Source organism: Meriones unguiculatus, chromosome 7 (genome assembly GCF_030254825.1).
Source record: "Meriones unguiculatus strain TT.TT164.6M chromosome 7, Bangor_MerUng_6.1, whole genome shotgun sequence".
Taxonomy (NCBI): domain Eukaryota; kingdom Metazoa; phylum Chordata; class Mammalia; order Rodentia; family Muridae; genus Meriones; species Meriones unguiculatus.
This window is the reverse complement of record NC_083355.1, coordinates 733,243-746,490: the sequence shown is the minus strand read 5'-3', so window position 1 is coordinate 746,490 and position 13,248 is coordinate 733,243. Positions and strand designations below refer to the sequence as shown.

Below are 13,248 nucleotides of genomic sequence, written 5' to 3'. Positions count from 1 at the left end.
CAGGTGTGGGCTTATAGGAAATATTATGAGAAGCCTTAACCCCCTCGTTGGAATATCCTGCATCAGTTCTAGAACTAGCAGTGGTGGTGTCCGAGGTCTGAGTAGGTTCAGGAGACCATTGCCCCCAGGGGCGAGACGTGCTCCATGCCAATTGACTAACTCCATGTTTTCCTCCACTTTTGAAAGTCATTTAAGTTTCTTAAATTATTTTTTTTCCCTTTTTTTAAAAATTTTTCATCAATTACACTTTATTCATTCTGCATCCCCCCATAAGTCCCTCCCTCCTCCCCTCCCAATCCCACCCTCCCTCCTCCCTCTGCTTGCATGCCACTCCCCAAGTCCACTAATAGGGGAGGTTCTCCTCTCCTTTCTGATCTTAGTCTGTCAGTTCACATCAAAAGTGGCTGCATTGTCCTCTACTATGGCCTGGTAAGGCTGCTCCCCCCCAGAGGGAGGTGATCAAAGAGCAGGCCAATCAGATTATGTCAGAGGCAGTCCCTCTTCACATTACTATGTAACCCAATTGGACTCTGAACTGCCCTGGGCTACATCTGTGCAGGGGTTCTGGGTTATCTCCATGAATAGTCCTTGGTTGGAGTATGAGTCTCTGGGAAGTAGCCACAGGATTATCATCAAAGATTGCTGCAACCATGAATCATCTGAAGGAATGGGCGGGCATGGGAGCGTTAGCAGGCCTTCTGGTGTTGGTCTCCTTGGTTTGCCTGTGGTATATATGCAAGATTAGAGTCTCACAACAGTGTGATGCAGCCATGATCATTCAGGCCTTTACAGCCATTGAAGCAGGACATTCTCCCCAAACATGGTTGGATACCATAAAAAACTAAAATGTTACACTCAGGATGCGAGGCTAAGCACTGCACTCAGGGTTAGCCACTTTGGACCCAGAGAAGAGCATGTTTGATTGCATGCGGGTTGATGCCCCAGGTCCCGCCTCTGAGAAAAAGGTATCGGACGGGTCTGATGCTCTTTGGGTGGATGACACCTAAATGAACGTCGGTACAAAGTCCCAATTTATTTCTAATATCAGAGATCAGACCTCTACTCTTGCCTGATGCGTCTAAAACAAAAAGGGGGAACTGTAGAGAGCTGTGGAATGCTATGCCTTAAAGATGGAGCTGGTTTCTGCCTTCCACCTTCCTGATGGTGAGTGCTCTCTGTCACGAACAATTCCACATTTGGCTAAGGCTGAGGATCTGGCTTGCTTCCATGTATGTGGACCTATCTGCATTGCCCACGTGGCATGCCTGGGTTGGCTATCCAGAGGCTATTTAAGCTGTAGGCTGGCTCTCCCCAGGGTCCGAGGATTGTTCAAGGTTCCTGAATAAACTGCATTGAAAAAAAAAAGAACACTTAATAAATTAGACCAGAAAAGAAAATCCCCCCTGCCACAAAATAATCAAAACAGTAAGTATACAGAACAAAGACAAACTACTAAAGCTGCAAGGGAAAAAGGCTAAGTAACATATAATGGCAAACCCATCAGAATCACACCTGACTTCTCCACAGAGACTATGAAAGCCTGGACGAATATCATGCAGACCCCAAGAGAACACAGATGTCAGCCCAGGCTGCTACACTCAGCACTACCTTCAGTCATTATAGATGGAGAAAACAAGATAGTCAACAAAAACAAATTTCAGCAATACCTACACACAAATATAGCATTATGGAAGACACTAGAAGGAAAAAATACAACTCAAGAAAACTAACTACTTTCAGAAAAACATAGGAAATAAATAAACCCACTACAGCAAAACTAAAATTAGCCAAGCACACAAAAACACTACCACAACAACATAAAAATCAAAGGATCTAACTGCCACTGGTCATTAATCTCTCTCAACACTGGCCTCAACTCTCCAATAAAAAGAAACAGACTAACAGAATGGATGTGTGAACAAGACCCAACAATCTGTTGCATGTAAGAAGCACACCTAAGTCACAAAGATAGTTATTATCTGAGATTAAAGAGCTGGAAGATCTTTTTTCAAGGAAATGGACCCAAGAAGCAAGCAGGAGTAGCCATTCTAATTCTAATGAAATAGATTTTCAAACAAAATTAATAAAAAGAGATGGGGAACGACACTTCTTACTCATCAAAGAAAATTCCACCAAGAAGACATCACAATTCTGAACAACTATGCCCCAAATACAAGGGCACCCACATTTGTAAAAGAAACAATAAAAATAAAACCACACATAGATCCCCATACATTAATAGTGGGAGACTTCAACACCCCCCTTTAACAAAAGGACAGGTCAACAAAACAGAAACTAAACAAAGACACAATGACTCTAACAGAGGTCATGAATCAAATGGACCTAACAGACATCTAAAGGGCCTTTCACCCAAACACAAAAGAGTTTACCTTCTTCTCAGCACCTCATGGAACCTTTTCCAAAATAGATCATATAGTTGGTCACAAAGCAAGCCTCAACAGATACAAGAAGATTGAAATAGTCCCTTGCATCCTATCTGACCACCATGGACTAAAGCTCAACCTAAAATACAACAGAAATAGCAAAAAGCCTACACACACATGGAAGCTGAACAACTTGCTACTCAATGATAGCTAGGTCAGAGAAAAAAATAAAGAAATTAAAGACTTCTTAGAATTCAATGAAAATGAAGGCACAACATATGCAAACTTATGAGACACAATGAAAGCAGTGCTAAAAGGAAAATTCATAGCACTAAGTGCCTTCAAGAAGAAATCGAAACATCTAATTCAAGCAAATTAATAGTTCACTATGAATCCCTAGGGAAAAAAAAAGCAACTGGCACACCCAAAAGGAGTAGATGGCTGAAAATAATCAGCCTCAGGGCTGAAATAAATAAATGAGAAACAAATAAAAATTCAAAGAATCAATGAAACCAAGAGATGGTTCTTTGAGAAAGTCAATCATAGATAAACCCTTAGCAAAACTAATGAAAAGGCTGAAAGACATTATCCAAATCATCAAAATCAGAAATAAAAAGGGGGGAATATCTACTGACACTGAGGAAATCCAAACAGTCATTAGGTCTTACTTACACTCCAAAACTTGAAAATCTAAATGAAATGGACAATTTTCTTGATTGAATCCACTTACCAAAGCTGAATCAAGACCAGGAAAATAAATTAAATAGTCCTATATCCCCTAAGGAAGTAGAAGCTGTCATCAAAAGTCTCCCATCCAAAAAAAGCCCAGGGCCAGATGGATTCAGCACAGAAATCTACCAGACTTTCAAAGAAGAGCTAACTCCAATACTCTTCAAACTATTCCACGAAATAGAAACAGAAGGAACATTACCAAACTCATTCTATGAAGCCACAGTCACCTTGGTACCTAAACCTCACAAAGTCCCAACAAAGAAAGAATTTCGGGCCAATCTTCCTTATGGACATCGATGCAAAAATACTCAACAAAATACTCACAAACTGAATCCAAGAACACATAAAAGATATCATCCACCATGACCAAGTAAGCTTCATCCCAGGTATGCAAGGGTGGTTCAATATACAGAAATCCATGTAATCAATGTAATCTACCATATGAACAAACCTAAAGAAAAAAACCACATGATAATCTCCTTAGATTCTGAAAAAGCATTTGTTAAAATCCAATATTTGTTCACGTTAAAAGTCCTGGAGAGATCAGGGATCCAGGCATTTAGCTAAGCATTGTAAAGGCCATATACAGCAACCCTATAACCTACATCAAACTAAACAGAAACTTAAATCAATCCCACTGAAATCAAGGACAAAGCAAGGCTGCCCACTCTCTCAATATCTCATATCTCTTCAACATAGTTCTGGAAGTCCTCTCTAGAACAAAAAGACAACTAAAGAGATCAAAGGGATTCAATTTGGAAAGGAGGAAGTCAAAGTATCACTATTTGCAGATGATATGATAGGATACATGAGTGACCCCAAAAATTCTACTAGGGAACTCCTACAGCTGATAAACACCTTCAGCAAAGTGGCTGGATACAAAATTAACTCAAAAAATCAGAAGCCCTCTTGTATACAAAAGACAAATGGGCTTAGAAAGAAATTAGGGAAACAACACCCTTCTCCATATCCAGAAAGGACATAATAGCACCTTGGCGTAACTCTATCCATGCAAGTAAAAAACTTGTATGTAAAAAATTCCCAGTCTCTGAGGAAAGAAATTGAAGAAGACATCAGAAGATGGAAAGATCTCCTATGCTCATGGCTTGGCAGGATTAACATAATAAAAATGGCCATCTTACTAAAAGCAATCTACAGATTCAATGCAATTCCCATCACATTACCAACACAATTATTTTTTTTTTACACTTTATTCATTTTGTATCCCCCCATAAGCCCGTCCCTCCTCCCCTCCCAATCCCACCTTCTCACCCTCTTCTTCAGGAATGCCCCTCCCCACGTCCACTGATAGGGGAGGTCCGCCTCTCCTTCCTTCTGATCTTAGTCTATCAAATCTCATCAGGAGTGGCTGCATTGTCATCTTCTGTGGCCTGGTAAGGCTGCTCCCCCCTCAGGGGGAGGTGATCAAAGAACAGGCCAATCAGATTATATCAGAGGCAGTCCCTCTTCCCATTACTATGTAACCCACTTGGACACTGAACTGCCATGGGCTACATCTGTGTAGGGGCTCTAGGTTATCTCCATGCACGGTACTTGATGGAGTATGAGTCTCTGGGAAGACCCCTGTGTTCAAATTTCTGGTTCTGTTGCTCTCCTTGTGGAGTTCCTGTCCTTTCCAGGTCTTACTATTTCCCACTTCTTACATAAGATTCCATGCACATTGCCCAACAGTTGGCCATAAGTCTCAGCATCTGCTTTGGTAGTCTGCAGGACAGAACCTTTCAGAGGCCCTAGGTGGCAGGTTTCTAGCTTGTTTCCTGTTTTCTTCTTCTGATGTCCTTCCTCTTTGCCTTTCGGGATGGGGATTGAAGATTTTAGTCAGGGTCCTCTCTCTTGATTAGTTTCTTTAGATGTACAGATTTCAGTAGGTTTATCCTATATTACATGTCTATATGAGTGAGTATATACCATGTGTGTCTTTCTGCTTCTGGGACAGCTCACTCAGGATGATCCTTTCCAGGTCCCACCATTTACCTGCAAATTTCATGATTTCCTTATTTTTCATTGCTGAGTAATATTCCATTATGTAGATGTACCACAATTTCTGTATCCATTCTTCAGTTGAGGGGCATCTGGGCTGTTTCCAGCTTCTGGCTATTACAAATAAAGCTGCTACAAACATGGTTGAGCAAATGTCCTTATTGTGTACTTGAGCCTCTTTTGGATATATGCCTAGGAGTGGTATGGCTGGGTCTTGAGGAAGCACTATTCCTAGTTGCCTGAGGAAGTGCCAGGTTGATTTCCAGAGTGTTTGTACAAGTTTACATTCCCACCAGCAGTGGAGGAGGGTTCCCCTTTCCCCACAACCTCTCCAGCATGTGTTGTCACTTGAGTTTTTGATCTTGGCCATTCTGACGGGTGTAAGGTGAAATCTCATGGTCGTTTTGATTTGCATTTCCCTGATGGTTAATGACGTTGAGCATTTCTTTAGGTTTTTTTCTGCCATTCGATATTCCTCTACAGAGAATTCTCTGTTTAGCTCTGTTCCCCATTTTTTAATTGGATTACTCGGTTTCCTGCTTTTCAGCTTTTTTAGTTCTTTATATATACAGGATATTAGCCCTCTGTCAGGAAAAGGGTTGGTGAAGATTCTTTCCCAATCTGTAGGCTGTCATTTTGTTTTGATGACGGTGTCCTTTGCTTTACAGAAGCTTTTCAGTTTCACAAGGTCCCATTTATTGATTGCTGCTCTTAGAGCCTGTGCTGTTGGTGCTCTGTTCAGGAAGTTGTACCAATGAGTTCAAGGCTATTCCCCACTTTTTCTTTTAACCGATTTAATGTGTCTGGTTTTATATTGAGGTCTTTGATCCACTTGGACTTTAGTTTTGTGCAAGGTGATGAGTACGGATCTATTTGAATTTTTCTACATGTAGACATCCAGTTAGAACAGCACCATTTGTTGAAGATGCTATCTTTTTTCCATTGTATGGTTTTGGCCTCTTTGTCAAAGATCAGGTGTCCAGAAGTGTATGGGTTTATTTCTGGGTCTTCTGTTCAGTTCCATTGATGTACCATTCTGTTTCTATGTCAGTATCATGCAGTTTTTATTACTGTTGCTCTATAGTACAGCTTAAGATCAGTGATGGAGATACCTCCAGAAGATCTTTTATTGTAGAGGATTGTTTTAGCAATTCTGGGTTTCTTTTTATTTTAATAGAAGTTGAGAATTTTTCTTTCTAGTTCTGTGAAGAATTGTGTTGGTAATTTGATGGGAATTGCATTGAATCTGTAGATTGCTTTTGGTAAGATAGCCATTTTTATTATGTTAATCCTGCCAAGCCATGAGCATTGGAGATCTTTCCATCTTCTGATATGTTCTTCTATTTCTTTCTTCAGAGACTTGAAATTTTTTTAATACAAGTCTTTGACTTGTTTGATTAGGCGTACACCAAGGTACTTTATGTCATTTGTGGCTATAATGAGAGGGGTTTTTCCCTAATTTCTTTCTCAGCTCTTTTGTCTTTTGTATACAGGAGGGCTAATGATTTTTTGAGGTAATTTTGTATCCGGCCACTTTGCTGAAGGTGTTTATCAGCTGTAGGAGTTTCCTGATAGAATTTTTGGGGTCACTCATGTATCCTTCATATCATCTGCAAATAGTTATACTTTGATTTCTTCCTTTCCACTTTGTATCCCATTGATCTCCTTCAACTGTCTTATTGCTCTAGCAAGGACTTCCAGAACTATGTTGAAGAGATATGGAGAGAGTGGGCAGTCTTGCCTTGTCCCTGATTTCAGTGGGGTTTCTTTAAGTTTCTCTCAGTTTAGTTTGATGACCAACACAATTCTTTACCGACCTTAAAAGAAAACAAGAAAATTTGTTACATATATTTAAAAATTCTTATTATTAATTTTTCTCTGAGAATTATAAAAATTCCTAACTTAATATGGAATAACAAGAAACCCAGAATCACTAAACCAGTCCTCTACAATAAAAGATTTTTCTGGAAGTATCTCCATCCCTGATCTCAAGCTGTAGTATAGAGCAACAGAAATAAAAACTGCATGGTACTGGCATAGAAACAGGCTGGTGGATCAGTGGAATTAAACAGAAGACCCAGAAATATACCCACACACTTAAGGACACCTGATTTTTGACAAAGATTCCAAAATCATGCAATGGAAAAAAGATAGCATCTTCAACAAGTGGTGGTCTAATTGGATGTCTACATGAAGAAAAATGCAAATAGATCCATACTTATCACCCTGCACAAATTTATGTCCAAGTGAATAAAAAACCTCAACAGAAAACCAGACACACTAAACATGTTAGAAGAAAAAGTGGTGAAGAGTCACGAACTTATTGATACAGAAGACAACTTCCTGAAGAGAACACCAACAGCACACGCTCTAAGATCATCATTCAATAAATGGCACCTCATAAAATTGAAAAGCTTCTGTAAAACAAAGGATATTGTCATCAGAATCAATCTACAGGCACAGACTGGGAAAGGAGCTGCACCTATCCTGTATCTGACAGAGGGCTAATATCCAGAATGTATAAAGACCTCAAGAATTTAAACACCAACAAATCAATTAATCCAATTAAAAATGGGGTACAGAACTAAAAAGAGAATTTCCAATAGAAGAATATCGAATGGCAGAGAAACACTTAAAGAAATGCTCAGCATCCTTAGTCATCAAGGAAATGCAAATCAAAACGACCCTGAGATTTCACCTTATACTCATCAGAATGGCTAAGATAAAAAACTGAAGTGACATCACATTCTGTAGAGAAGTGGAGAAAGTGGAGGGGATGTAAACTTGCTAATATCAAGAATATATAAAGAACTCAAGAAGTTAAAAAGCAACAGATCAAGTAATCCAATTAAAAAATGGGGTACGGAGTTAAACAGAGAACTCTCTGTAGAGGATTGTAGAATGGCAGAAAACTGGTTAAAGACATGCTCAACGTCCTTAGCCATCAGGGAGATGCAAATCAAAACGACCATGAGATTTCACCTTATGCCCATCAGAATGTCTAAGATCAAAAATTCAAGTGAGAACACATGCTGGAGAGGTTGTGGAGAAAGAGAAACCCTCCTCCATTGCTGGTGGGAATGTAAACTTGTACAACCACTCTTCAGATCAATCTCATGCTTTCTCAAACAATTAGGAATAGTGCTTCCTCAAGATCCAGCTATACCACCCCTAGGCATATATTCAAAAGATTCTCAAGTACATAACAAGGACGTTTGCTCTACCATGTTCATATCATATATATATATATATATATATATATATATATATATATATTTAATTAATGCTGGGCAATAGTTGTTCCATCCTAAACCTCAAGCCCGCATAGTTTCTACCATTCAGACTTCCCACATTTTACTTGCTTTTAGTGATATATTAGGTTCAGTCCATCTCTCCACATTGTTCCAAGACCTCTCCTCCAGCCTTGCTCTCCCAGTTCTCTCCTGCCCTTCTCTCCTCCTCTGCCTCCCACACCTTCCTGTCCTCTGGCTCCTCCCTCTCTTTCTGTTTCCTTTCTATTGCTCAACATTGTGGCTGGTTGTTTTATTTTGGCATGTTTACAAAAAGTTGAAACAGGTGATGCTTAGACTAAGTATCACAATGCAATGTTCAGAATGAAGCCAGAGAGTGGGGAGAGAAATCAACATGTGAATTCCAAGAGAACATTATATCAACATTTCCCTCTTTAAGTCCAATAAAAGGCTCCTTTTTTCCAGTTTTTATTTTTTGGAAGCTGCTAACATGCACTTCCTATTTACTCTAAAAGCTTATTCCTTCTCAAGTCTCTGATGTGGTTGAAGACCAAATAGTCATAGTGCCACAATTAAGCTTAAGTTGTTTAGAAGTTAAATCCTTTCATATAGGTAATACCAACAAGGATAAAAGTTAATTTAGGTATAAAACTCCAAACTTGTCAAGATAGATAGGATAATCAGATACTTCCTCTTAAATTGCTAAATACACATGGATTGGACATTGCACATGTAGATTATACCTAACAGTGTTCATAATTTTTATTGTATTGAAAGAAAAGGAGACTTTTATTGGACTTAAAGGGGGAAATGTTGGTATAATGTTCCTTTGGAATGTATACACTTTACCCTTGTTCATTCTGAGCTTTATTCTTAATAGACAGAATCTGGAAACAACCCAGATGTCCCTCAACTGAAAAATAGATTCAGAAATTGTGGTACATTTACACAATGGAATACTACTTAGTAATTAAAAACAAGGAATTCATGAAATTTGCAGGTAAATGGATGGAACTAGAAAAGATCATGTTGAGTGATGTATACAAGAAGCAGAAAGACACACATGGTATATACTTACTTATAAATGGACATTAGACATATAATATAGGATAATCATACTAAAGTACGTACACCTAAAGAAGCTAGATGATAAGATGATATGATAATCAATAAGATGGATAAGATGATCAATCTTCATTCAGAAAGGCAAATAGGATAGACATCAGAATAGAAAGAAAACAGGAACAGGACAGGATCCTACCACAGAGGGCCCCTGAAAGACTCTACCCAGCAGGGTATTAAAGCAGATGCTGAGACTCATAGCTAAACTTTGGGCAGAGTGCAGGGAATCTTATGAAAGATGGGGGGCTAGAATGTCATGGAAGGGATTGGAGCTCTACAACGAGACCAATAGAACCACAAAACTTTGGAACTGGGGTCTTTTCTGAGACTGATAATCCAACCAAGGACCACTCATGGAGATAACCTAGAACCCCTTTACAGATGTAGCCCATGGCAACTCAGTCTCTAAATGGGCTCCCTAGTAAGGGGAACAGGGACTGTCTCTGACATGAACTCAGTGGCTGGTTCTTTGATCACCTTTCTCTGAGGGGGTGGTAGCCTTACCAGGCCTCAAAAGAAGACAATGCAGCCAGTCCTGATGAGTCCTTATAGGCTCCCTAGCCTATAAGGGAAAAAGGGAGGAGGATCTCCTTTATCAGGGGACTGTGGAAGGGAAATGAGAGGAGAAGAGGGAGGAAGGGCAGAATTGGGAGGGGATGAGAGAGAGAGAGAGGGCAACAGCTGGGATACAAAGTGAATAAATTGTAATCATTAAAAAAGTTTAAAAATCATTTTATTTGCATTTAATGAAGAGAATGATAAAATAGACTAGTGTCTAAGTATATCATACATTTGTGGATGTACAACACTGTATTTCTTGAGGTCATAACAGGGTATTTGGCTGGATAAAAAGTTATGATCATTAAGCTCTTACTGATAATGGAATATAAGTAAAAATAATACAAGTAATATTTCAAAATTTTGTCAGTATCTCCAAACCTTGCAAAGTTTTTTTTTTTCCAAATTGTTACAAATCTTTAAACAGAAAATAATAGAAACTGGGAAATAATTCTGTATAAATGTACCCAGGCACTTTGAACTTATGTAGAACACCACTTTGCCAGGAATTATTTTTTCCCCAGTTTTTCTAAACTGGAGTTGATATATTCAGATAAGCTTTGTTAATCAAGATGATAAAATTTCCCCTACTCTCTCATTTTCCATTTACCTTCTCTTATCTCAATTTCTCTCTTCTGTCTGCCTATAGGTTTTATTTATTTATTTAATCTTTAGTTTTTTCATACTTCAGATTTTAGTTTTGTTTTTTGCTTACTTGCTTTATCTCACAAAGTCAACTTTCATAGTTTCATTTCTTTTTCAATTACCTCAATAATGAATTTAAAATCAAACAAATATTATGTAATTTCTGTTTTATAATTACACTAGTTTACAATATACTTGAGGTAAGTGAATGCCATTCCATGTGGGCACAATGGAAACAATCAGTGCTTTAGACTGTTCTTGTTCATGATAATAATTAATTAATTATTTGTTTAACTCATAGAGGAGATACATGGAGCACATCACACTGACCTGTGATTCAGATCAAGCTGCAAACTTAGAGGCTAAAAATCTAGTGATTTACCCAGCATCTAGTCAGACTCATAGCTTCTGTCTCAAGACAATTAATCTTCTTAATGAAACACAGGAGTTGAGGGACTCATTATCTACAGGACAGACCTTGGAACACTATTTTCATTTTTACGGCTACCTCCAAAAGTCATTTTCTTGACTATGTTTGTAGGGAAAGAAACATCTGTGAAAGAGACATTTAAAGGTTTCTATAAATGGAAAGATGAAAGACAGCATTGCATGTTGAATAACAGAAAAAGTCTAAGACATTATTAACCAGCATTCACAATATCCAGGAGGATCAACAGAATATCAGCATATCATCAGCATGCACACATCAGCACTTTTGGTTCATTTTGTAGCATGTCAGTAGGAATAACAATTGCTCTAGTGGGAAGAACCTTAACTTAAGTTAGGATAGCAATAGACTCTTAGAGAACATGATTTTCCATTTAAAACATGATCAGTAGAAATAGAGACATTTTCAGTTGAATAATCTGTTATTTAAGAAATAGTATCAAAGAATAAAATAAATTTCATAATTTATACAGTTTTACTTATATTTTACTTAGAAAAATAAATTTAGAAACATCAATATATTTCATTTTATATTTCCATTTATTCCCTATATAATTTTTGCTCCATATTATTAGTATGTTTAATATAATTTAATAGGTGTTGGGAAAGAGCCTATGTAGAGAAGGGCAGAAGTTTTCCTCTGCTCTGTCTTCAGAGGTCCATTTTCCACATGATCATGTTAGTTTCTTTGAAGCGGAGAGGATCCTCTGGACCATGGTTTTGAAGGCTTGCTTCACTTGCTGGTTCCTCAGTGTATAGATGAAGGGGTTCAGGAGAGGAGCCACTGAGGTGTTGAGCACAGCTACTCCTTTGCTTAAACTCACCCTCTCCCTTGCAGACGGCTTGATGTACATGAAGATGCAGCTGCCGTAAGAGAGGGAGACAACTATCATGTGAGAGGAACAGGTGGAAAAAGCCTTTTTTCTTTGATGTGTAGAAGGGAATCTCATAATTGTCCAGATGATGTATGAGTAGGAGAGAATAATTAATGTCAGGGTAACCATGAGAGTTACTACAGCTAACAAAAACGCCATGAGTTCTAGAAAATGAGTGTTTGAACAAGAAAGCTGCAAAATTGGAGAAGAGTCACAGATAAAGTGGTCAATGACATTGGAGGCACAAAAATCTAAGTGTAGCAGAAGGATAATTGGTGGAAAGATGATCAGAAATCCTGCAAACCATGAGCTACCGACAAGAAGAATGCACACACGGTTGTTCATGATTGTTGTGTAGTGCAGTGGCTTGCAGATGGCTACGTACCGATCATAGGACATGGCAGCCAGAAGGTAAAACTCTGTGACTCCCAAGAAAATGAAAAAGAATAGCTGAGCCACACAACCATTGTAGGAAATGGTTCTGTCTCCTGTCACAATAGTGACAAGGAATCTGGGAATGCAGACAGACGTGAATGATATTTCTAGGAGTGAGAAATTACGAAGGAAGAAATACATTGGTGTCATCAGACGGGCATCTGAGAGGGTGAGGGTGATAATGACGAGGTTTCCCGTCACACTTAGCATGTAGGTAACAAGAAGAAATGCGAAGATCACAAGCTGCCACCGTGGGTCATTGGTCAGTCCAAGAAGAATAAAATCTGTGACTGCTGTGGAATTTCTCATAATAGTCTCTGTTTCTAAATGCATTTTCTAAACAGGTGAGGCAAAAAGAAGTTAACTTTGCTAATAAAAAAATTAACTTTTTACCTGTGTCTAGTTCATTTTGCTTATCACAATATTGTTCAGATTCATCTATGATGTCACAGATGTTGAGATGGCCACGCCTCCTTTATAAAGCTGGGTATTATGGTACAATGTGTGTGAACATATATTATATTATATTTGTAACATAGTCAATTTAATCCTAATACTTTCAAAGAGCATACATTTGTAGTCATATAGAATAAATAAATGTAGATAACTAATGGGTAGTGGTAGGTTAACTAAAGCACACTTAATGCTGTTGTATTGTTTACTAAAATTTACTTTGGAAAATTTTGTATACTCTTGTAGCAAAAGGAAAAACAATAACTAGAATATCATAAATAAAATAGTTTTCTTTATTAAAGGATCATTTTACTACATATAGGTATCAAGACATATTCATATACA

General features: G+C 38.2%; 1 protein-coding gene across 1 annotated transcript; it reads right to left on the bottom strand.

Annotated features, from left to right (window-relative positions):
• Positions 1-11,814: 11,814 nt before the first annotated feature.
• Positions 11,815-12,783, bottom strand: LOC110566106 (olfactory receptor 6C75). Its single transcript, XM_021663910.2, has one exon. The coding sequence runs from the start codon at positions 12,781-12,783 to the stop codon at positions 11,815-11,817; it is 969 nt and encodes a 322-aa protein (XP_021519585.1).
• Positions 12,784-13,248: the final 465 nt, after the last annotated feature.

What these genes read in the sequence shown, in the direction of transcription:
- LOC110566106 (XM_021663910.2), bottom strand. Translation starts at nt 12,783, where the DNA reads ATGCATTTAGAAACAGAGACTATTATGAGAAATTCCACAGCAGTCACA.